Consider the following 26,068-nt stretch of genomic DNA (forward strand, 5'->3'; position numbering starts at 1 on the left):
CTGCTGTCACCACTGTGTCAGTGCTCAGCCACTGTCAACAATGCTACAACTCTGCCTATTAGAGATCATGTCAGAATCCTTTTGGGCCCTTACTGACCCCTTCCAGCTTGGGAAGAGCTTTCCGTGAGGATCTGCAGAGACGCTTCACTATCTGCCTTCACGTTGCCTTTCAAATTCCCCTTGTAATGTCAACATACTTTGTAGGCAATAATTAAGCTTCTGGTATGAGGAGACACGTGCCCATCAGTCTAACCCACAGTGTCCCATGCTCCCTTGTGACCTTCATCCAGCTGTACACTACATCTCTTCTGACCAAAAAGTAACCCTTACGGGGTGGCTGGATGGTTTACAGGCTGGGACTCACACCTTTGAGGGAGCCTTTTAACTCTTCATAGGTAGAAGTTAAAGACTCTTGGATTGGTTTCTATTCTCCCCTTTGCTTCTGATCCCCTTAAGAATCTTTGTTCTGATCATATAGGGTGGTGAATGCCTGGGGAAGAGAATGAAAAAAAAAATGGACCTATTTTTACAAAGGAAGGAGAATTAGCTTTATTTTTTTCATTAACTGCAATCTCTCAGCCAAAGCTCAAACTATAACTGGCCTTCAAGCTCCGTGTGCTGCCTGAAGAAGGTGAATCGGCAGCTCAGGATGTAGAAACCACTTCAATCCACTGAGTTTGCGTTGCTTTCATGCTGGTGTCTGAGGGTTCTGGGGACAGCAGAGAGGCAGGAACTGCTGGTACAGCAGCTGTGGTTTCTGATCTTCACTATTAGTGCCACTGCAGCTGGGGGCAGGGGAGGCAGCAGCCTCTGCACCTTCTTCTGTGGGCTGATGCAAGCAGAAGGATACTCTTCCAAAAGTGGGGGATGAAGGGAATTTGGAGACCTTGGAGCACAGCTGATGGGATGGAAACATCCGTGGTGCATGTCAAAGCCCAGGTAGCAGGCATGCAGTCGGAGGGAAGATGGAGTCTAATATGGAGTGTGGGTTTGGTGATGGGGACAGGTAATGGAGTGAGATTTGTTCCTCTGCTGAAAATGTCCCTCCCTCCTACCTGCTCTTTGCTAGAATGGCAGGGGGCAGCTCTTGCCAAGGAGAACATCTGCTCTTGGCCAAGATGAGCCCTTGGCTGCTGGCTCCAGCTGCTTTTGTGGGAAACACACTGGAAAACTGCAATTTTGCCTTGCACTGAATGTGCCCAGTATGTAGATCTACAGCTTCTATATATTTAGTCATGCTTTCCTGAAATAGTATAGGAAGCTTAATGTTTGTCATCTTTGTCTGAGACTGCAGGAAATGTGAAACTAGCTGAAGCTGAAAAGATATTTATTCTGGTAAAGCTAGTGGTCAGGTTCTTGTTTACAAGACTTAGAAATACTGTTGTGACAAAAAGCATGAAAACCATGAAGAGAAGAAGGAAAGAACGTTCCAGCAGTGGTGTTTAGGGTTTCTTCTGTCAGAGAGAATTAGGACCTTATCATGTAATGAATCAGTTGCAAGTTTAAAGATTAATTTAGCAAGCGGTTTTGACACATGAAAAGTTGAGCTGTGCCTACCCCGCCTAATGAAAAGGCCAGTCAAGCTACTGATGCTTTCCCCCATTGTGCTCTGGACCCTATCAGCCTGACCAGAGAAATTAATCTATCTGAAGAGCAGACTGAGATTAAAAAAAAAAGAAATGAAAAAATTAGAAAAGGCACCTACTCTTGTACAAGTGCAAGGTAGAACTATGGCAAAACACAGAGGTAGGATAGTGCATTTTTGTGGCAGAGCAGAGGAGTTAAGACAACTGTGACGCTAAGCCTGTGTACTTCATCTTAAAAACAGTGTTTTACAACAGAAGTTGACTCCATGCTATTAACTGTTTGTTAAAGACAGTAATTTTACAGTTGCTTTTTAGACTACAAAGCATATCTCAGCTCCAGAGGCTAGTAATTTCTCTTCCAATTTAAGGACCTTCTACTGTTGTGGCCATTTGGTATCTGTGAGAATGCTGACTGTATCCTACAAGCCTTGCTGGGAATAGATGCCGTTCTGTACACAGGGATCTTGGAGAGCCTCTTCTACCAATTTACTTCTCAGGAGACTAACTATAAGTTTACACTGTAGCATATTGCAAACCACATCTCAGGAACCTTTGGTGTGGTGTAGTGGTTACTCGTTATGTATACTACCATTTCATACAGGTTATAACACAGCAGGACTTCTGTTAGGTAGTCCCTAATGCCTTGATAAAGTAGTAAACAACTTTTAACTCTACTGTTTTCTACTACCTCTGCCTCCAAAGTCAAACACGGGGAATGCATTTCCTGCTACAGGGCTCTGCTGCCTGAGTTTCTCTTTTCCAGCATGTTTCTCCTAAGTTAAATTTTCCTTTTCCCATGTTTTTAGAGTTGTAGTGGAACTACAAAGGTCTTATATTATGAGTTGTATGTTTACTTTACTAGACCACTAATCTCCAAGTTCTTACTAGTCTTGCAGAACACGAGAGAATTTATCAAAATGACAGAAGATGAATTTAAGAGTAGAAACAGCCAAAGTGTGCTGCATCTTCCCCTGAACCCTGGGAACTCTGCCTGTCTGTGGGAAGGAGCACGCTGTGAGCCCTGGTTTGTGAGAGCTTCTGAGGCAAGTGGATGAGGTGGTCCAGCTGACAGCATCAGGCTGGGTTTTGCTGCTCTCTTGTGCTTTTTCATCATTTAGGGAAATGGGGTTAATAGTGCTGACCTCTGCAAACTGCTTGGCAATATATGGATGGAAAGCACTGACAAATTCAAATGTTGCAATTTGTTATTACAGAAAGGCTGAGTTTCAACAGACAGAAAAGTATGATGGTTTGGTCCAGCAGTACCTGTTTGGTATTAGTTCCCCATATGTTCTGGGCAAACAGCACTGCTGAGACCTGGAGTCAGCTGGGAAAGCCACAGACTCAAGGAGAGCCTGGGAATAGTGGGGCAGAAATGACATAGTCCTACTCTTGCTTAGTGTCTATGTGCTGAGAAGAGGCTGGACTCATAAGGCTGTAATATGAGCATGAGAAAATGTGTGCACACAAAAGCCTCCTTGTAAGTCTTGTGGTTCAGCTATGGGATAATTGCAGCTATCCTGCCTCACCAGGAGCTTTATGGGGGAAGCTGAGGTTAATGCCAGCCTTGCCCTGTGTATTCCTGGGTATTCCCAGAAATACAGGAATACCACCAGGTCTGCACTACGTTACTGACAATGGTCTCATTCCAGCTGTCACTGGAGCTGCTTGACATGTGACAGGCTGAAAACAGCTCCAGCTTTGTCAGTGAGGTCTTGGGTGTAAACTGTTTAAAAACCCTCGTGGTGAGTCTGATAGTGACAGCCAGGGATAGTCTGCATTATTCCGTTCATGGATTTCAGCATCCTCTTACCTCCAAAAAACCACAGCTGGTGCTGCGCTCGTGTGTGCTGTGCTGCGAGCTCTGTGCAGGAGACCTCACTGCATGAGCTGCACGCAGGAGCAGGTCTCAGACAAGCCCCAAAATCGGCATCCTTTGCTGTTATTAGGATCCCCCATAACTTAACCAAGCCAAGGAGACCTTTGGACAGCCACAATGATGGCCTATGAAGTAAAAGCCCCAGCATACAGCACACAGTACAAGTGTGCAGCTGAAGAAGCAGAAATACAAAACTGGCCTGAAGGAAACACCAATGGAAGTGCATATGGGGGGCGGTGTGTGTGTGAGAGAGAGATGGCTAGAAGAAGCAACAGAGCAAGGGTTAAAATAATGGTCTGTATTGATAACCAAGGATGTGCTGGACTGCAGTAAAACTGGGTAATTGCTGACAAATGTGGTATTTGTGACAAGCCCAGCAGCCTGCACCTGATAAACCTCACATGGATGGCTCGTCAGCAGAAGGCATGGGTGCTGATAAAGCCCCAGTGCAGATGACTCCCTGGGGAGAAAACTGTGCTTCAGTAACAAAAGGATAACAGCAAGGTCACAGCACATCCTGTGTTCAAGTCCTCTTCCTCCTCTCCCAGCAGAAAGGCAGACCATGGGAGCCAAGGTACCCAAAATGTGGGGGAAAGAAAAGGCACTGAGCAGCCACCTGTCTTAGAGCTCTCCAGGGATGAGCTAAGAGAGATTTCAAGGCAAAAGAATCACACTGTTACTTCCTGAAAATGGCAAAAGACCTGCTCAAAAATCTGTAGCTTGGTACTGAAGAGGAACCCAAGAGATGCAGTGAGAACTTGGCATCTGGCACCCTTGGTCCTATCTCATACAGGATCCTGCTGGAGCACCTAGATGATCTTGGTGCCTGTGAGTATGGGGAGGTGAGAGTGGGTGAGGAAATGACCATGACTAAAATGATTTTTGAAACACACATTGTTTTCCTATTCCATAAGGTCTTGCACTGTTGCTACATTAATTTCCTATATCATAGCTATGTTAAAAACTGCTGTATTCTTAAATGAGGAAAAGATGTGAAACCTTTATTTATAACTGGTAAGCTCAGTAGAGTTTAAGAAGTTTTCTTTTGGTGTGATCAGTGGTAGAAAAATGTAGCCAGGCCCAAACTGAGCTGTGAGAAGCCTGAGGGATGAAAATTGTTGGGCACAAATGCCAGATAAAGCAAAGCAGGGGGGCAAGGAAAGTTGTTGGATGCTTTCAGTGATGGAAAGTACGAGGCTGAAACTATTCACCAGCCTCTTGCCTTCACCATTCCCACCCAAAGCTGACTTCCCGTGTGTCTGTGTAAAGAGTGAGCAGATCGTGGTCAGGAGGAGACCCACTACTGAGAGTCATCTGAACAAGAGTGGTGTGAGAGGCCAGACAGTTTACATGTGGATTTTAAAGCAGGGCTTCCACATTTGCTCTGAGACAGGCCCACAGGTTTCTCTTTACTGAGTTACCATACAGCTCCCATTTCTCCTTCAGGCTGCTAGCCCTTCTTTCCATCCTTCACATCTGTTTGAAGTTGTATCTTTGGGATCAAATGCTGCTTTCAATTAGCATTACTGTCCTTATGACATCTGAAGTTTGAGTTATTTTTCTCATGTTTATCTTTTTCCAAGTTTTATTGTTTCCTGTGTAGGATGTTGGTTTCCATAGATACCTTGGACATTATTTATGTATCCTCCCTGGATGTGTAGTTCCTCCATATGAATTACAGTGCAATTTGCCACTTCTGCTTGAATCTTTAGATCCTTTATCCATATCAGTGCTATACTGAGCATTTTAATGCTGTTGCTCTAAAATGTCTTGTCATCTTGATGTTACCTTGTACTTTTACACAGCTTTCAAGCCACACGATAGAACTCCTATCCCAGCCAGTTTTAAATTAAAAAATGGTGCATTGCATGTCTATTTTAGGATTTTGTACTGATAATTGTTGGAAACTTTAGCTCAGCTTTTCTCTCTGCTATGGGTAACAGTTAAACAGAACAGTGTTTTGTTATTTTTGTTCTCCTTCCCCCCGTGAGAAATGTTATCAAAGGAAAAAGTCTGGCAAAGTGTTCAGGATTGGTATGGTCCTATCTGAGAGCTCAGCTAGAACTGACTGGTATTGTTGGAGACAGTCCTCACACAAGTTTTTGTTCTTTATCCTGTTTCTACCTTGTCCCAGAGGAAAGCATGTGTCCTGGATTGCAGAGGTAGACGTTAATGTGAGTCACCACTTGGTATTTAGTGGTGAGAAAGCTGACCAACCGCTATCAGTCTTCCCAAATCATAACAGAAGCCAAGAAAAATCTGGCACAGCACAAGTTAGTGCTTTCTTCTTCAGGGCTATTCTGCCCTTATCAGACTATTTATCGTGTAAGTGGGGCTGTTCTGCTGATTCAGCATCACAAGAAGTGATGCTAGGGCTGTTCCAGGCCCCACTTAAGGAATTTCAAAGCAGACCATTAGAGTCACAAGTTTTCTCTTTAGTTGATTTATAAATGCGTTTGTTTTCTTTCTTGCTCCTTTGTCCCAGAGCTGTTAATAAATAACCTTTTCTATGCCCCTGCTCCTGTAGGAGACAAGAGGAAAGAAGCTTGTTCTCATCTGAAGTTGCTGGGGATCCTGCAGCTGGAAGGTGGGCTCTGGCTTGAGCTTGAGACCTCCTTGAGCCAGAGGGAGGACACTCAGAGAGGCTGGAAACATAGCTCTGGCATGGAAGCAGCAGACCTGCTGCTGCTGTTTGCATGGGCCCAGGTTTGCCGACCTTTCCTGCTGCAGAGGAGCTGTGTTCATACTACCAGAGTAGGCCAGCGGCTCTTTCCCATGCTATGAATTTGTCCCTTTTGGCTGGAGTGGCCATTTCACAAGCTTGTCGCTTCTTCAGCTGAAGTAACCTCCCTTTTGTTGGCTTTTGATGGTGGAGAGTGTTGATTTCCCTGTCCTGGTAAGCATCTTTGGACACACAGGCTGGAGCACAGAGCAGAAAGCTGGAAGCAAGTGTTACAAAAGAGCTCGGGACTTTCCTGCTTGCACCTCTTTGCTGGGAACAGGGAGGAGCTTGTGCTCTTGTTCACTCCGGGGAAGACAGGGTGAGAAGTCAGAGCTGTAATGCCTGTTTGCTGAGCCCAGTCCTGGGTGTGGTCTCTGCAGATGCCTGGGACTGCTAAGTCAGATAGAGGTGATGGGGATTTAATGCCTCCACTGCAGCCCTTTGTGTGTAATGCGCACAGACGGGGCAGCTTGGGCATGTGTCAGAAAGATATGTCACTGTGACTGTCCCTTGTCCTTGTTACTACTCTTTGCCTGCGCTGCTTTGTCCAGAATATTTCATGTTTGTATTTTGAACTGTTTGAGGCAAGGACTTTTGGGGGTGGGGGATGTAGGGGAGTAATGAAGACAAACGAATTAAAGGCCAAAGTACAATTTGATTATAAAACGGTTTCCTGAGCCTAATTCTCCCTGGGATTCACTGAATGTCCCGGTAATAAGTAATCTGAACTTTAGAGATTAATAACATCCTGTGCCAGCCCATTTATCCAGCAAAACTCATTTGCTGTTTTGTTCCATGTCTGCATGAGGTTCCAGCCCTTGTAAGGTGCTCTTCTGACCATGAAAATTTAGATTGGTATTTAACTTATTACCTTTGTAACTTCCAAGAAGTATTTCTTCTCTTATACTCAGGAACTTTGTCAAGGCCTGTGCCCTGTAGCAGGCTTTGGTCCCATGTTCCTTCCTTTTGACTGTCCCGAAAAAATACCACAGGGTAATTTATTTCCTGCTATTTGAATGGAAATTGTAGCAGCATGAGGAACAGAGCGTGATATTCATGCCAAATATCATGAGCTGAATTCTCCTCATGGTTTGTGGGAATCCTAGTTATTAAAGCTGACCTCTGAGAAATCAGTGTATTTTTTTTCTGCAAAGCATAGACAGTGGACACACTCCTCAGCAGGAGACAGAAACTATCCCAGCTGTTCCCTCTCCTGCTCTGCAGTGAGGAAGAGAGATACACCAGTGCTGACAGCTAGAGGTACGGGGGCAGATCTGAAAGTGTTTAACTAGAATACTGTCTTTTTTATGCATGGGGTCTTAATCTTGTCTTACTGAAAGGAGGCAGCAGGGCTGCTGCCCTGCCTGGATAGCAAGGCACCTTTCACTTTATCTGCTGGAATTAGTTGCAAAGGGAAGGTCCTGAGAGTTTTCTCTGCTGCAAATGAGTACTATGCATGCTAAAGAAGGAAAACCTCACTGGGTGTCTTTCAGGCCTGAGATATGTTCAGCTAATAGAGCAAACACCGGTGTGGGAAATCACACTCGCAAGGGGTAGCAAATTCCCAGTGTAGGCAAAATCCCAGGCACAGATAAGCACTGCACTGGTCCCCAGCATAAGCACTTACAGATGAGGCTGCCGGGAAATGGACATCCTCTGTCCCCACTCATATGTGGCCTCATCACCAGGGGCTTTGCCAGTGGCTCTGCTGATGCTGCACCAGCCTGGAACAGTGTTCGTGCTTCTGCAGTTGGTCTCCAATGGTTTTTTTCAGTCCTCAGCGGGAAGTGAAACTTGAGGAGAAAAGCTGGTTGGTTTGTTGTACAGAAGTATTTGGGAGGCTCAGGCCCCGATCAGCTGCAGCAGTGCAGGCAGCTGCTATGTTTGCTCACATGCAGCACTTTGAGCAGATGTGTTGTTTCTTGGAAGCTGGGGACGTGGGCCACTGAAAGCAGTGCTATTGCTCAATGCACAAGGCAATCCCAGGAATCTGCGATGCAGAGAAAAACATCCTTGAGACACAGCAAGAGGCTTGGTGGCCTCAGCCCCTTGGAGGCAGGAGAGGCTGGCAGTGGAGAGGGCATACGGGGAAACCAGAGGCTAGTGAGAAGGCATATTTTGACACAGCTACAAGCAGAGGATGCCCAGCATGCTGCGGGTGGCAAGAGTTTTGGATGTATTTTCTCTGCAGTTGCTCCCCTGCCCGACCCTCCTGTTGGGGGTAGCAATATTTACAGTGCTCAGAACTTTGTGTTTTCCAAGAAGTTTCTGAACTTGCTGACCTAAGGTGGGTATTGAAGGGGGAGGAAGTTGTTCTGGAAGCTATTTCCTCTTTTGTCATGACACATTCTACATCCCCCTGGGTGTTTGGGTGGCTGATGGGGCACAGGAAAGGGTGGGCTGTACTATGTTGGTGATGAAACTTATGCATCAATGACCTTCCTACTAAAGCAGTGGCCCTGCTGTCTTTAAAGACAACAACAGTTAAATAGTTGTACACAATACAACAGGCTGAACTGGGAACAAGGGAACACCACAGATGAAGATTAATGCCCATTATCAGCTAGGATGCTGGAGACAGAGAAAGACGTGACTGTTTCTACAGGGTTAAGAAGAGCTGGTATGATGGTATATTTTAGTGAACAAAAGGATAATTCCTCAAAACCGAGAGTGACAATCTCATAGTTTCCAATGCATTATTTCCAGCACAAAGGCAGTATACATTGGCCCCAATCTTGGTAAAGAAACATTGCTTGAGAGTTATGAATTATTATACAAACAATTACACTTATTACAAATAATATACACTTATTCTTTGTCAACAAATAACATCTAATAACTCTTAAAATAAGTGATTTCCCAAATTTACAAATGCTTGAGCTGAATCAGCAGAGTATTTAAAGTAGCCAAATAGGAATACTAGTCAGAAGCAGCCTATTCACTTCTTATTCTTTTCCCCAAAAGCCTTAATCCAACAGTTGAAAGATATGCTAATTTGAAAAATAGTAACATCTCTAAAAGATGCATATTTTGGGGGAGTGGGGGGACAGGAAGCCACAATTAATGCAAATTTAAACTTAGAAAGTGTAGAAAATGGTCAAAAGATCCATAAGGGAAAAATTACAGCCACTTACTAGCAACAGCAGCAAAAAGGAAAACGTATCAGTGCTTGATGCTTCTCTTTTCTATGAAAGAAGAACCAGTATCTTCCCATCATGTGATATCCAAGTATATTCAAGCAATAACTTAGGTGATAAGCTAGAGAGTGGAGGGGAATCAGTCTTGGCTTCACTGGATGTTTTCTGATGAGACTTTGAGCTTCGTGGATAATGACAATAAATCTTCTCCAGTTAAAATACAGCTTTGGATGGGTAGCAAATTAATACCAGAAGTTGCCTGGTAGGATACTGATGTAACCAATAACAGTTCTCTTTTTTTCTGATTTGAAAACCTCTTTGATGTGTAAATCAAAGAAATGAGTACAAATAGGATACAGGCTTAGAAGCCCAGTAAACATCATGTAAATGTGAAAATTAACTGTCTGAAGGTCCTTGTGTCAGCAATATCCTGCCTTTAGTTGGTTGTATTTGAGAATATTGAGCATTTCAGTCTGACTGCTAGGATGTAAGCCAGAAGAATGTTTTCCTATTGAGGGACCACTTGATAAGCAGACATCAGGAAAGGTTTGGTGGGGATGATGTATACTGTCAGGAAGAGGGGTTATGATGCCCTCATATGGGAGAGGAGGGAGCTTTGTTGAGTGAAGGAGGGAACAGATTTATTCAAATGCATCTGTACCCCACATGGAGAGCGTACACATTGCATTGGTCTCTGCAAACAGCAAGGCGTGTGCATGCATCACCTTCTTTTTGCTTATTTCCTGTGTTCTGAACCCAGGAAACAGAGCTGGGAGAAAGTCACTGTGCAAGGAGTGAAAGCCACTCCTGCTCTGAGGCAGGATGAGCTATAACAGACTGGCAGATAGAGATTTCATTTCTCTAAAGACAGCTTCCTGACCTAAAGAACCCAACTCCTTCAGTCTTTTGTCATAGTTTTTTAGACTTCTGATCTTTCTTCTCATTATCTTCTGGAATTTATCAAAGTGATCTACATCTTTTCTGAAAAGCAGTGTCCAAAATTAGGCATAGAACTTCATAGGAAGCTTTACCAGTTCCAGGGGGAGGGAAAGATTACTGAAAACTGCCATAGCTGCAAGAATGCTTTCTCTGGAAGTGCTGCTTAACTGTTCACCACACTGTCTTTGGGCAACGGCTGTTTTATAAATGTCACATTTGTTCTTGTCCTTACTCAAGTGAGTTAGATGGTTTCCCCAAACTCTCCCCTATTTATCAAATTTGTTTTGAATCCCAGTCCTATATGTCAAACACTCTGACCGGCTGCATAGCCTAGATCTGTGGGAGTCTGCTGGGGTTTGAAACACGCAGGGCTGGGTGATTTCAAAGTATCAAATGTCTCTGAAAGACAGCATCCGAAGAAAACCATATGACATTGTTTGGATTGTCAGTTTTGCTGACATTTCAGTCTTTGTACTTCAGCACTTAGAAGTAGTTAAACTGGAAAAAACATAATGCATAAATGTGTGTTTATAATTGTGTGTAGTACTCTAGGGAGGGCCAGAGATCACACCAGATTTAGGCCATGAGCTTTGCCATGCAGGTAATTAAAACTTGGAGCAGAGCCTCCCACAGTGTTCCATGAAACAATTGTAAAAAGTGATGTAAAGTCCTGATCTGGAGCTTGATTTCTAATTCATTTCAGTGTCTTGCCCTGATGTCTTGAAATAAGAACCCTTAAACCAAAGCAATTCACTTACTGTATATTCACTTGTATGTATATTCTAAGACAAACCTGAGCCTCTCACCAGCCTAAGGAAAGATTTTTCCAATTTACTGTCCTGAAACAGATGGTTTACATTACTTTGCAGCAAAGTTTTCCCCTGTAACTTGGACAAGAGCATGTTTAAATGAAAAAGGCAGACAAAGAATGAGTAACTAGTCAGATGGGGACAGAGAAAATTTCAGAAAAGGGTTGATAAATAAGCAGGGTGGCTCTTCTGAGTGTTTGTGGACTCAGATGTTTGGTTGTGGTGGATGTTTGGAGTGCCTTTTAGGTACTCTGCTTCAACCTGATATGAGTTCAGCAACCTGAACAAATGTGCTATTCAGCCTGATAAAACTTCATGACTACCAAAATCTCATTTTCCCTTAGCAGGATAATGTGCATCCCCCACCTTTCCACTTTGAAGAACAGCAGCACTGGCTGCTCCCATTCCCTTTCCCTGCCATCACTGTTGGCAGAACTTCATAGGCATGAATTCCTGCAGTTAGTAAACGTGCACAGACTACATTGCCAGAGTCCCTGTCTGCTGCTGGCCTCTCTGCTGACCTGGATAATGTTCGTCTGCAAGCACCTGCCCTGACAGATGTTCCTTCTGCCCAGGCTGCTCACTCTGTACCACAGAGCTGGTCACAGGTGCTGGATGCATTCAGGCTGCTGAGGGACTCGGGCACCCTTCAGCCATGGGCTCCTGTGCTCTTTCAGCTAGCAAGCAGGCAAGTTGTTGCTCCATGCTTTAAAAATATAATAGCATGTGACCGATTTCAGTCCATACCGTTCCCAATTTCTGAGCCTTTGAGTATGCCCGTGTCCCTTTGTGATGGGTCATAATTCAGTGGCTTCTCAACGCTGGGCTGTGTCTCTCTGAAATGTTTATGTTCGGGATCTCTGCAGACTATATTCCCATTTGCTGGGCTACGTGATTGTATGAGCATCCAGCAGCTCTCCCCCAAAGACTGAACGTGTGCTTAGCAAACCAGTCATTTGGAGAGACTCCCAATAGACTGCAGCAGCAATGTGAGTGATGAGCAGAGAGGTTGCTGCCAGCTAATGGGCAAGATTTGTGAGACACTCTCTTATTCTTTGTGTTGTGGGCAGCAGGCAGTTGTGTCTTGGAACTCCTTTGGCTTACAGCATGAAGCAGGGCTAATTTAGTTAAATGTGATCAAATGTGCATTTGCTGGGATGGCACAGGAGAAGTGCTGGGTTGACCTAGCACTGGCCACAGTGGTAGATGATCACGTGTCTGAGGTAGTACAGGTCCCAGCCTCAATTCATTTAGGCTGGAACTGTATCATCTACTGGTGTAACAGATTCACCACTGTGCCAGGCTAGTCTCATTGCAGCTCTGGTCAGAATGCTTAACAAAAATAAAAGCAAATTATTACTTTGCAGGGAAAGGTTGCTGGACTGTTCAGGTAGATGTTGAAGGCTGCAAAGACAAAAATACAGAAAGGATGGTTGCTTATAAGTTAGTTAAGAGAAAAAATTCCAGGAGGACTGAGAGTTGCAGAAGATTTGTGACAGGTGGAACAAAGGCAGAGTGAATAGACTGGCAACAAATAAGGCTGAAAATGAGAATGTTTCTGATGATACAGAGATGTGCTGAGAGCATAAAGATGATGATGGGAACTGTCTCTGTCAGTGTGGCACTTGTGCAGTGAGAGAGTGGTGGTCTCTGTCCTGACTTTGGCTGGAATAAAGTTAAGTTTTCTTCCAAGTAGCTGGTACAGTGCTGTGTTTTGGATTTAGAGTGAGAATAATGTTGATAATACACTGATGTTTTAATTGTTACTAAGCAACTTTTACATTAAGTAAATGACTTTTCAGCTTCGTACACTGCCCTGCCACTGCTGGTGTGCTAAGCCAGAGCTTATAGCAGTATTTGTATTTATTAGAAATGATGGGTCACAGTGAATTGAGAATAACTTTAGACTACACACAGCATCTCTCCTTTTCTGCTTGACAATCCTAATTCCAGTCCTTAAAACAGCTTTAGCCTCTCTTTATTGCATCTCTAAAAGCAGCTGTTTGCCTGATTCCTTGTAACATTAGTTGCTAAGTCTTGTTTGATGAGAAAGGAGTTGGGAGGTGGGCAGCCTTGTCTGTGAGTGACATCTGGAGTGCAGAGCTGCCAGTGACTTAGCATGATGTCAGCTGGGGGAGTGGTTTCCTATTTGTCTTGAGACTCTGGAAGACACTAGGGATGATGCTGCTTCACACAAAGCTGCCTCCCACACTGGTGCTATCCTTCCTGGGTTGAATAACCTGAGAGTAACAGGGTTTCTGCAGCACAACTGCTGTTAGCTGGAGTGGCTGCCAACGTTGTTCTCGGTTGATAGCTAACTCAGAGACAGAAAGAATATTAGATCTGTTTATGTTCTGGGACCTGCACCAATCAGCGGATGGAACAAGTGGCAGCCCATACTAAAAAAACAAAGAGACCAAAATTAGAAACAGAGATGCCTGAGCAACTGGGCTGTGCTCCAACATCTGGAGAGTGCTTTATGCCTGTGCAGCCAGGCAGGGCTGCAGCACCAGCCAGCTCTGAGCTTTGGGGTGGGGAAGAAGAAAAGCAACATTACTTTTATGCCTACTTATGGTGTTCCATGTTGTTTTTATCACCACTTACAGTGGGCAGTATGGGAGAGAGATCTGTCTCTGGGTTCTGGCAGGCCACAGAGACAGAAGATGATGCCTGCTTAGTTTTTAGCTGAGGAATCCTGCCAGACCCCAGAACTTTTCTTCCACTAGTAGTCAGGTGCTAGAGGGTCAAGCACAGCCTCACTTGGTGAAGACTGAGTGTTTGCACAACATTCAGTGACAGAAACATGGGGTGCAAAGAAGCTGAAGGAGTCTAGGGAAAAGGAGTCTAGGAGTCTTTAGCAAATGCAAAATCTGCAATTATACCTTAGAGCATCATTGATTAGAAGGAGGTAACTAAGTGTGCAGAAAAGGGAACTTGTTCAAATACCTCACCTTTCTGAGCAAATGGCAGGTGAGTTTTAGTTTAATTGCATTGAATTCTTTATCTGGATTTGCACTGTTGTGGTTTGGTTTGGGGTTTTTTTTTTTAATAATCAAGTACTCAAGTCGTACACTCTGAGTGCTACTTGGGAAGCTTATTGCTTTGCTAGTCTACCTTCTGGATTATGCATATAATTTTGTACCTTTTCTTGTATGAAATGTTTCAATAAAATGCTGCATGGTAACAGAGTTCACATAGATGAATGCTGTGGTATGGGATACAGCAATGAAATCACAGACCTACAATCCCTGGAGTACTGAAAAGTACTCATGATACTGAGCTAAAATCCAGACCAAAGTCATGTTGAGGGTTAAGGAAATAATGTGCCTTGGGAAAAAAAAAATGACTAATCTCAGGTTGCAGGTGGGATGCAGTCAGTTATCATTATGCCTCTGCCTACAGACAAGGGATTTCTACAGTTGTTTATTGGGCTGGTCTGTTACAGTGAGAAAATCGTTCCTGCTTTGCTGCTAATGGTAATGCTTTTGTAGTGTGGCTGCTGAAAAGATACAGCAGACAAACAACATCTACCACAACAGAAAGTCTGAAAATTGTAGAAATGGTATAAAGTCACCCATCCTTCATTCCTATGGCAGTAAACACCCAAGAAAGTAGCTGTCTCTAGACAAGATCTCAGAGGTGTCAAGGGTAGCAATAATTACATGGATGTGCTGTGCAACCGTCAGCAGCAGTTTCGCTTTTCAAGCTGTATATAGATACTGTGCAGTTAATTTTATGTTATAGCATCTGGTTTTATTAATTTTTCTGCTGTTTAATAATTTTTGTTCAACAGACATGCTCAGTGCTGTCATAACCTGAGCCAAGCATTCTCTCCAATAAGAAGTTTCTGCTGTTTCTAATCACTTCAAGCTATGAGTTCTTGGGGCCTTTTTGAATAAAGCTGTATAAAATGCATTCTTACTTCCTACTGTCTAGTATGTGCACTAGGCTATTTTTTAAGCTGCATTCTTCGAGATATTGGCAAGTATGCTGTGCCTGCAACAGGCACTCACAAAATGCAAGCATAACAAGCTTCCAAATTTCACAGTTAGCCTCAGCACATTTACCTGTGAGTGTGCTGAGGGAGAGCACAGAGCTCCAGGTCAGCCTTGGGTTTCCAATGGACCTGCCTGCAGGGACATCTTCAAAACAAGTTCTCTTGGCACTTTTAGGTTCTGTTTTCTCTAGGTAGATGGGACAGTTAGAGATTTCCAGAGGTGTGTTGCTTCTTTTCACTTGGGCTAACTTCTGAAAATAACTCTAAGATTTCGAGTCATTTGTAAGATTGGGTAACACTTTCTATGGTCTGGCACCTGGGACCACCTTTTGTGTGAAAACAGAGAGGTTAGAAGATGATCTTGTTCATAATTTGAGTGCTTTTCATATTTGCATGTGTGACATGGGGTGCCAGGCTGGATGTGGAGCATTGACCCAGTATCACCTGAGGGCTGGAGAATGGAGCAGTTTCAGTCACCTTACTTTCTTAGTGTGAAGACAGTTAATGCAGTTGCCTGCACAGAGGTGGGGCCACTCAGAATGACCCATAACATACACCTAAACATCTCCTAGAGTATTTGTGTATAACGAGAAGAGAAATTAGTACCTGTGTGAGCAGACAATCAGTGTTTTTGAGTATGGAGCATCAGTGTGGGTAGAAATGGATTTCACATCGTAGTGGGAGCAGGTATGTCCCCTAGAGTGCCAAGACTATTTGTTAGTTTTGAGTGTTGAATTTACAACTAGATTATAAACCTGGAAAATACTTTTGCTGATACTCATTCTAGAGCTTCATGTTGTAATATGGTATTTTATTAAACAATACCAAAATTGGCCAAGCCTAAGTTGTGAAGATGTATGAAGGAGAATCCAAAGCAAGAAAATATAAAAGACAACATCATGCCAGCCCCTGTTAAATGCAGGTATACGTATATTGGTTCTGGAAGCAAAAATACCATGTTGGTTGTGAAAGATTTCCATCAGTCCTAAGTGGCTTTTTGTACAGAATTCTGCTGCTAACCATGAAATCTTAATTTGTTAGGCCAAATATATCAGTAACAGTTAAAGAATCAGATTGGTACAATTTTACCAAGTGTGTGATTTTTAACCATAATATACCAATTCTGCAAGTACAGACTATTCATAATTTGCTGGTCTTGTGAGAAGTGACATCAAAAATCTCCATAGATTTCTTAAATACCCCGTGAAGTGCAGGTTATATTTTCTATATAGCAAACACTAAGATGCAGGACAGCATCACTTGGACTCACTGTCACATACTGAAATGCTAGTGTTAGACTTCCTAAATGCATTACCCGTGATAAAGATGTTGTAAATTGCTATAAACCTTGTAAAAAAATGGAGCACAAGGTATATTAGGACCAAATGCCCCAGGTGCTAAAGCTTTGGGTTTCACAAGGTTACACTGTTTATATATCAGTAGTCTGTTCTTTCAGCTTTCATCATGCCAAACACAGAGCAACACAAGTTGGTGTTTGCCCCATACAAATGTTTTTGCTATACAGTTTTGCTCAGTCACCTGCAAGTATCTCAAGGACAGACAAACCATAAACTGCATCTTGAAGTCCTCCTTCCCTGGAGGTATTTAAAAGTCGTGTGGATGTGGCACTTAGGAACATGGTTTAGTGGTGGACATGGCAGTGCTAGGTTAACAGTTGGACTTTATGATCTTAAAGGTCTTTTCCAACTGAAACGATTCTGTGTGATTCATCACCACCTGGCACAGGGCAGCCCATGGACACATGGCACAGCCCATGAGAGCAGATCTGCAGGACACCAGTGCTGAGCTCTGCCTCCAAGAAATCCCCTATGAGGACATGGAGCAGGGATGAGAAAAGGCAGATGCCTCATAGTGGGAAGAGACTGTAGGAATGTGCCAGAAGACCTTTTGGGGTTTGAGGTCAGATGGGCTAATGGGATACTAACATTCTTTTTGTACTCTAGTCACAGGCACCAAACCAAAGATGTCCTGGACAAGAAAGATTCTACTTATCCTGGGATTCCTCTCTACTTTGGCTGTAATTGCTTTAATTGCTGTAGCGGTGACCCAAAACAAGCCACTTCCGAAGAATATAAAGGTATTTATTATGAGCTGGGACTCTTACAGGCAAACTAGCCATGCTGGGGGGTTAGGTGTGCATAATGCTCCAGAACATGTTTCTGCCTTTGCTGGGTCTGGCTAACCTCTCTTTCTGTCTCCATGCACCTCAACATCCTGTTCTACAGCTTCATGGCAAAAATAGACACAGCTTCACAGGGGATTTTCTCCTAAGTAATCAGTCCCAATTTTGCTGCTTTTCTACTCTTGAATCTTTTGTTGGAAACTTTGCACAGAAGTTTTTACTACTGAGAAGAGTAAAGACACAGTTGCCAGAGAGGCTATTGGTGTGCAGTCCCCCCCTGTGTGTGGACAGCAGCACACACTGTGTCTGGTTCGATGCCTCAGGTGCAGTGACGGCTCTGTTTTGCCCACAGTATGGGATTGTGCTGGATGCGGGGTCGTCTCACACTAACCTGTACGTGTACAAGTGGCCAGCAGAGAAGGAGAACGACACTGGGGTGGTGCAGCAGGTGGAGGAGTGTAAAGTCGAAGGTAAAAAGGAGCTGTGGAAGGGGTATGGAATGAAGAAGAGATAATGCAATCAAAGTGCAGGGGAAGGGGGGGAGAAACCTGGAGAAAGAGGCCAACAGTGAAAACTGTCACATCAGTGAGCTAATGTATATCTCACCACTTCCCATGAGGAACTGAGCTTCTGGGAGGAAAGCTGGATCCACTTTTTCCTTTGTTTTTATGATGTATTTTGGAAAGAACAATACTAAAGAGTGGACTTAAATAAATAAAACACCTACATGCATCCTTGCTGAAGTGACAATGAATGTCAGGCAGTGAGAGGGGAGGGCAGGGTTTGCTCTTTTTCAAGGCTTTTGTGCAAGCTAGGCACTTGGCTTGCCAGCCAAGGTTGCTTAATTTATGCATGTCAGAGGTTATTTTTTTGTCCTATTTAATGGCTGTATAGCTACTGTATGGTTTAGGAAGGCACAAATAGATCCCAGAAGGCACATGACAAGGAACAGAGTAGACCATCATGGATGGTTGTGCTCTGGGGGGAGGAGAGGTGTTGTCAGAGCCTGCCTGAGGTGTTTTCTGGCCTGTCTGTGGCTCAGGGAAGAGCCATACTGCTGTCAGGTGGCTGCAGTCACTGTCCAGTGCTGCAGCATACTATGCCACATGCATCATGCTGAGCATAAGGCAACCTGGGGCAAACACAGAGCAGCCTTTGCTGCTTCCCATGCAGGCACTGGTCCTGGGGCACTCCACCAGGGAACACATGGTAGGGAGGGACAATGAATTTTTCTCTGGATTAGCATGAAAGAGGTAGCATACAATACACAAACAAATGACAGCATCTTCCCTCAGAGGATCCAGCATGATGAAGGGCCAGGGATTTTCAGACACAGATCCAGGGTACACCCAGGCAGAAGCAGAGATGAGTCTGCAGATGTCCAGGATATACTAAGCAAATGATCTGTCTCACTGCAGCCTTCTTTGCTGGTTCATAGCCTGCTTTGTGGAGAGTGGGTGGCAGATGCTGGGTGCTATGGCCATCCTCATATGCATCAGGTGCTATAGGGTGTCTAAAACTTCTTAGAAATGGTGTGGCTGAATCTGATGTTGCTGCCTGTGATAGTGATATGGTTTAATATGACTGTTCATCGCAACACTCCTGCTTGGAGTTTGAGCAACAAAGCGTCTTTGTCTCTTGCAGGCCCTGGGATCTCAGGTTACTCCCATGCCACAGAGAAGGCAGGTCCCTCTCTGGCACAGTGCCTACGACAAGCAGAAGAGGTGATTCCCTCAAAGCAGCACCAAGAGACACCCGTCTACCTCGGAGCAACTGCTGGCATGCGACTTCTCAGGTACTTCAGGGCTTGTCCCCTTCTGCAGCACTGCGCCTGGGACTGCCATGGATGCTCAGTGGGGATCTCTGGGGCAATGTCCTTGGAAATGCCACCAGCTCACACTTTTCCCAGATACCCTTTTCTGCCTGTCTGATCCCTAAGTCTCCCTGGGCTCTTTCCTTTCTTGTCCAGCACTCCCCTTTACACTCACTCCAGCCTTCCGTCATCTTCAGCACCCACATGGAATGCAGAGACACGAGGATGGTAGCAGTGCCCAAGCTGGTGCTGAGGGAATGCTCAGACATCCCCCCCAGTTTATTATTAAGCCTGACCCAGGATTTCTGAGCCCATTTTGCAAGTCCACTCATACCTTGATTCAGCCCAAGACCTTCAGAGCTGAGGTAACTTTCTAATATCCTCCTCTAATTCCACTTTGTGATTTTTCACGGGAGTGCCTCGGAACTCTCGCCTGGCTGGGACAGGGGGCTGATCTTATGTACATATTCCCTGGGAAATCTCCCTGGGGATACCAGAGGGCATGGATTTCACTTCTAATGGTGTGCAGTCCTTACCAGGGCACATCCTTCAGGAGAACAAGAAAGGTCTGGTCTCTGCTTCAGGTACCACTCTCAGCTGCAGGGACTTTAAGTGTCAGTGCTGGTGGCAGCTATGCTGTCAAGGTGTGACAAGAGGGGGATCTAGCCAGTTAGAGCTGGATGTACCCATATGAATAATTGTTCTGTTATTATTAACACTTGATGAGGAGTTGCAGCTTGCCCACTCAGAGTAAAGGCCATAGGCTGCAGAGAGCTGTCAGACAGAGTCACTCCATCCTTTCTTCCATTCATCCAGCTTGCAGAACAAAAGTGCAGCTGACAGAGTCTTGTCCTCAGTAGAGAAGACGCTACGCTCAGCTCCCTTCAACTTCCAGGGTGCCAGAATCATCAGTGGTCAGGAAGAAGGAGCCTATGGATGGATCACCATTAACTACCTGTTAGGCAATTTCAAGCAGGTACTGTATCAATGGCAAGTCCATATTTGAATCATCAGCTAGCAGCACTTTGGAAACCATGCTTTGCAGGAGGGTGTCGCAGGCACCGTGTTCCCTTGTAAGCTGTTTATCAGAGATCAGGAAGCTGCACATCTTGCCTCAGCGATTACCATGAGTACATCCTGACACCAATAAGTATCAGGATGTACCACTGCAGGCAGGCTTAAAGCACTGAAATAAACCATCAACATCTTCCATAACTTTGCTTGAGTACATCATCCTCCTCACTTCCCGATCTAAAATATTTCTGTGCCTGCAAATTTTAACAATGATTCTTTAGCATTGACCTTATAAATCATCTGGGAGTTTAAACAGTAAGTTGATTGACTTTTGTCATAACTATTGTCTTAGATTTCATATTCTTAGTCCTCTTGCAAACACTAAGACATGATCTGTCTTCTGCTTTTCCAAGCCCGCATCTTTCCTTTGTCTTGTTCCAGCTCTCCTCTCATGCCCCACTGCCTGGTCTTCCTGCCTTTCCTATGTTCTGTGCTTACACTTCTCATAGCTCTTTATATTTTTTTTTCTTTCTCTCAATAAGGCTTCTCCATGCCTGATGTATCAGTTTCACTTTGATTTTTTAATTGTTTTTTTTTTTAAGTCTGGCTGGACAAAACTTCTACATTCTCTGAAATCCATAAGTGAGACATCAGGAGCATTAGACCTTGGAGGAGCCTCAACACAGATCACCTTTGTACCAAATGAACTCTCTTCTGAATCCCCAGAGAACCTGCTCTACTTCCGTCTCTATGGCAAGGTTTACCTAGTGTACACGCACAGCTTTCTCTGCTATGGGAAGGACCAGGCTCTGCAACAGAAACTGGCCAGAGACCTACAGGCAAGTACATCTGTAATTACAGATGGAGATCCTGGACCCTCCCAGCTTTGACATACCAGTGCTGTAAAAGTTGCTGTGTCTCAGCTAAATGTCTCATCCCTTAGTCTGGGTTTAGGAAATGTCATTATCCTCCATAAGGCCTGGGCAGAAGCCCAAAGAGCTGACAAGTCAACATTTTCAAAAGTACTACCAATTTGACGTGCCTTGATTCTTGGGCATGGCATAGCAAGAGTACTCTGCTTAACTGAAGTACCTGGGAGAGGTGATGTTTCACCATCTCTGAGAACCTCAAATCAACAGTAGCTTTACAGAATGTGTCTGAAAGTAACTCAGCATCCTATAGGGAGGCTGTGACAGCACCCACATCTCACAAATGCCAATGCCTTCAGCCCTCCTTATCACTGTGACCCAATGTGTGTGCCTTGGTGTGATGTACTGTGACAAGTGCCTTGTGGTCACCTTGCCTTCCAGCTCTTTCTCAGGGTGTTACTCTAGAGTGAAGTGTAGCAGCTTTTACTTTTGGATTTTACTTTTGGATTTTACTTTCAGACCGTGGAGAACAGCAGCCTCCTTGATCCATGCTTTCACCAGGGGTATCAGAGGACTATAAATATAAGTGACCTCTTCAAAAACCCTTGTATATCACCCAGGACAAAACAGTTCCCTTTCAGCCAGCTGTACATAGAGGGAGAGGGGGATTATCAAAAGTGCCGAAGAAGCATCCAAGAACTCTTTAACAAAACCAATTGTCCTTACTCCAGTTGCTCCTTCAATGGGATATACCTACCTCCATTACAAGGGGATTTTGGGGTAAGTCTTCACATTCTTCATCTAACACAATATCAGAAGAGCAGAAACAGAGAGTAATTTTCCATGTCTGGGACAGGAAATAATTTACAATGTGGCTCATGTAACTACAAAAGTACTGCTGCAATTGCTGTGAGGACAGCATGTGTGAGAGCTACCTCAGTTAATACTGTCCTACTGGTACTGCACTGTTCCCATTCTAACCTGTCTCCTGTAAGCATCTCCTTGGCATGCTCCATCCACTGGTGAATTCCATTTTTCAAGCAGTCTCTCCTGATGCTGAGCACTACAGGCAGGAGAGCCTACTGCAGGCTGTGAATGACACTGCACCTTCAAACCTTCCCTCCTGAGGTCAATGGTGGTACAACATCTGAAATTCATCCAGAACTGATTTGAGTTCTGCTGAAACCAGTCAGTTCACCTGTCTGCTTCACAGATGGGTAGACAGTGCACGCCCAGAACATATCATGTGTGACACCACACTGAACATCAGTCCTAGAGCTGCAAGACCGTTAATACACTCATGCACTGTTCATAAACTGCCCCCTACCTACCAGCTATTGGCCACGGTCACAGATGGGGTTTCTGGACTCTGGATTATATGCTGGGGCTGTGTATAGTCCTTTCAGACCTTTGCTGTTTGAGGCAGTATTGGCTGCTCACTCATCTCATTCGGTTGGCAAAATGGGATCACTGTTCTGATGGCATGCATCTCTCACTGTGTGCCACTGGCACCAGTGAAGAGAGGAGAGGGATTCACCAAAGCTCTTACCTCCACCTTCCCTCTGGGGTCCTTAGCTCTCATCAGCTCTGCAAGATGTGTCTCAAAATGCCATCGGTCTTGCAAATATACCTACTGTTGTATGTGTGATGTTGCTTCTTGTATTTCATTATAAATGAAACCATTTTGTTTTGTGGGATTTCTGCTGTCCTGCTCATGCTGAGGCCCAGTCAGGTTAAAATATTCTTTCTCCTTCAGGCTTTTTCTGCTTTCTACTTTGTGATGAACTTTTTGAACCTGACCAGTGAACAAAGCCCCATTGCCCTGGACAAAGTGACCAGTGTCATTGAGAGCTTCTGCGCCCGGCCTTGGCATAAGGTGAGTAATACTTGTGGCAATGGGCTGGGGCTGACAAGTGGCAAGACCTGCTGATATTTTTCTGTAGGTTAAATTTTGGGAGTAACTTCCAAGGCAAGAGGGGAAAGATCCCCTCAGCACCTGCAGTGCATGCTCAGGTGCAAGCTGGAGCAGTAGGAAGCTCTGTTTAGCAGCCTTGTGGCTTCCTCCTTCCCTAGGTGAAGACAGCATATCACCAAATAAAAGAAAAGTACCTGAGTGAATATTGCTTCTCTGGAGCCTACATACTCTCTCTCCTGGAAAATGGCTACGAATTCACTGAAAAGAACTGGCAAAGGATCCACTTCCTTGGAAAGGTGTGTTTTGTGGCAGAGAGGGGTCTACCGCAGCAGCTACCTGCAACCTCTGCTGCACAGTCCAGCCCTTTTCCCCAGGGGTGACACTGTCCTGGCAATGCCACAGCAGCCCCTACACATTCCAGTGCTGATTCTGCTCCTCTCCCATTTCAGATTGGCAGCAGTGATGCAGGCTGGACTCTGGGCTACATGCTGAACCTGACCAACATGATCCCCGCAGAGGAGCCTGCTGTGCCACCTCTTTCCCATGGCAGCTACGTGGGACTGATGGTGCTATGCTCCCTTGTGCTGGTCTCTGTGCTCCTGTTTGCCTGGCTTCTCTACCACAAGCCCAAGTGCCTGCAGAAGGGTATTGTTTAGAAAGGGCCTTGAGGGGAGAGGGGCCATGTCACCTTGGCTGCTCAGGGCTAGGAGACCCGGGCAGAGCAGACTGTACTTCAGAGCCTCTCTCACCTCTCACCGAAGCTACTGACTGTCTACAACAAGGGCATTTATTTCTTCTGACTCTCACTTGCACTGACAAGACATTGGGCCATCAGGCTCACCACCTTTCTCTGCCAAGGACAGACAAGTGGATGTCCCCTCCTTGAATGGGTCGTACTTTCATTCAATGAAACTTTGCTGCTTGTTGGGTTTTGCCTTGTGCACAGCATTATAAAGAGAAAAGTGGCAGCAATCTTTGGGAGCTGGTGCTCCTGCAAGGGTAATCTCAGGGTCACACATCCCACTGAGCTCTTAGGAGCAATCACACACAGAGTGATCTTGCTCCTCCACTGAAGCCGTTCCCGAGAGCCGTTCCCACACCAGCACACCTCTGCTCACCTCCCCGTGCCCTGAGCCTGCACTCGGCTGCCATCTGCACCCAGCTGCCCCCCAAGGCTGGCCAGCCTCCCAAATGCCTCTCTGGGAAAACAAGGGATGAGGATGAAGAAACTGAGTGTGCTGGTGGACCTCAGCCCTTAGATGGGCAAGGGTGGCAAGAAGCCTCTTTCCCACGTCTTCCTGATGTTGTTGCTGGACCAAAGCTGGCTCACTGTTACACTGAGCCATTCCCATGTCCCTAGGGTACATCAAGACATGAGTTCCCAGCCAGGCATTGCTGATTTTTGTAGGAACAGCTCATACTAGCCAAGGACCCTTGACCAGTAGCGAGTGCTTATGCCCACAGGGAATCTGATGTGATCGGCGTTCCTACAGGTGTAAACCCACTAAAGCAATCCATTGTCACTGTGCTGATGATACAGCAGCCCTCTGATCTAGGGAAAGTATTAGGTCATGTTCCTCTAGAAATAGACAGCTAACAGCAGATAATCAGAAGGAGCAAGCACAGATTGAACCACCCTTTCCACCAGCAAAATCACAATTTGCATTCCCTTCCCTCATGGCTTAGGCTTGTCCCATGACCACAGGACCCAGGGCTTGTGAGTACACATACTGCAGATCATCTAGCACACAACCAGGGCAATGCCACCAATCAGGTTTATGAATCGCTTTCTTCCCTTTTTCATTCCTTGGTCCAAAAAAGTAAGAGAGGTAAGTCAGCAATCAATTTTTATAAAACCGCTTGGAAACCACTGGTGCCTGTCTACCTCCCACAAAATCTTGGAAATCTCTTCTCCTAATGACCTGTAAGTGCTGGAGGCCAAAAGAAAGCAGTGGAAAGGCATGGCAAACAAACCTTCACCTGTTTCCCTGAGCAAAGCCATTGAAGGCATGGAGGGGATCAGGATGTGCAACCCCAGGAAAGCCTTCTCCTTTAGGCAAGCGCACAGACACAGAGCTTGGGGTTTTCAAGCTCTCCCAGCCTGTCCCATCTGCACAGTGAAGGCTGGAAAATGCCCCCTCCCCCAGTTGTTTCTGCTTCATGCCTGGAAGCAGGAGCCATAACATGTTGAAGGAACTAAAGGTAAGGGAAAAATCTACCCTGTCTTATAGTAGGATCTTTGGGCAGTTCATTCTTCTTCAAAAATGCGACCTGATCTAGGTTGACCTGCTTCTGCAGGGGAGTTGGACTAGATGATCTCTAAAGGTCCCATCCAACCCCATCATTCTATGATTCTATGAAAAATCTGTGTGAAAAAACTTATTCTTGCTCTGAATTAGCTGGCTTCAGCTTCTATTGGATCTCATTCTGCCCATTTAGAAAAACTGAGCAACTCTGCTATCAAAATCCCTTTTTCCTTGTTGGTGCTTGCAAGTCGTCATTGTATTATATTAAATGGCTTGATCTTTAATCTGTGAAGTGCTCTGTGCTGACCTCACTTGTAGCTCTTGACTTCTTTGAAAACTTTCATATCTCTCTGAAATTTGGACACCAAAGTTTCCAGCAGCGAGTGGTAGTAGAGTCACTAATAGTGAGTATAAAGTACCCTCTGGTTTCAACCTATACTTTGTGTTCCCCATTTGCATATCTCAGGGTCACATCTGCTCATTTAAGATAAAGTTTTGGGACTGTCTTGTTCACATGGACTGTTGCAACTTGGCTGTTTTTTTTGTAGTCATTGCATTCCAGAACAGTTGCTGCCTCACATTGAACACCACTGCCATTTAACAAGCTTTGCCTTTCATGTGGCTCCACTGAAACATGTACTAATCAAAGAATATCCCCCTAAGCAAGTGATCCAGATCAACCCACAAATGACACTTCCCCTTACTGTTTGTCCATTGATCAGTTTCTGTTTTATCCACAAATACATTGAGATGTTGTCGTCTTCCTTCTGTTGTTTTCAGCAAAGACAGGTACACAGAGATGAACAACGGTGTTTTGTCACAGCTGGCAGAGACATGGGAGGAGTGTGTGATCAGAGTTGCTTAGCTCCCTTGTCAGCCCCACTTGAAACACACCCCATCCTCTACCACCTTCCTTGCATACAGCTTTCATAGCAGAGCAGGTGTCTTGAAGCTCCCCACATGAGCTGGTGCATCCTTCCTCCCCACGAGCAGTTTGGA

The 26,068-nt window shown here is 44.9% G+C and overlaps 1 protein-coding gene across 3 annotated transcripts in view; it reads left to right on the forward strand.

Moving 5' to 3' along the window:
* The window catches only part of ENTPD1 (ectonucleoside triphosphate diphosphohydrolase 1), a 52,605-nt gene extending 27,252 nt beyond the window's left edge, over positions 1-25,353 (forward strand). For 2 of the 3 annotated variants that reach the window (XM_062001344.1, XM_062001343.1), the window contains exons 2-10: positions 17,034-17,167; positions 17,565-17,682; positions 18,857-19,007; positions 19,842-20,001; positions 20,642-20,878; positions 21,428-21,688; positions 22,665-22,784; positions 22,982-23,119; positions 23,273-25,353. In XM_062001344.1, coding sequence (XP_061857328.1) covers positions 17,034-17,167; positions 17,565-17,682; positions 18,857-19,007; positions 19,842-20,001; positions 20,642-20,878; positions 21,428-21,688; positions 22,665-22,784; positions 22,982-23,119; positions 23,273-23,479 — 1,526 coding nt within the window. In that variant the 3' untranslated portion in view covers positions 23,480-25,353. Of the gene's footprint in view, positions 1-13,998; positions 14,043-17,033; positions 17,168-17,564; positions 17,683-18,856; positions 19,008-19,841; positions 20,002-20,641; positions 20,879-21,427; positions 21,689-22,664; positions 22,785-22,981; positions 23,120-23,272 lie in introns of those variants that run through there. The other variant, XM_062001345.1, reaches the window with a different exon arrangement.
* The last annotated feature ends 715 nt before the right edge of the window (positions 25,354-26,068 follow it).

Source organism: Colius striatus, chromosome 8, assembly GCF_028858725.1.
Source record: "Colius striatus isolate bColStr4 chromosome 8, bColStr4.1.hap1, whole genome shotgun sequence".
Taxonomy (NCBI): Eukaryota; Metazoa; Chordata; class Aves; order Coliiformes; family Coliidae; genus Colius; species Colius striatus.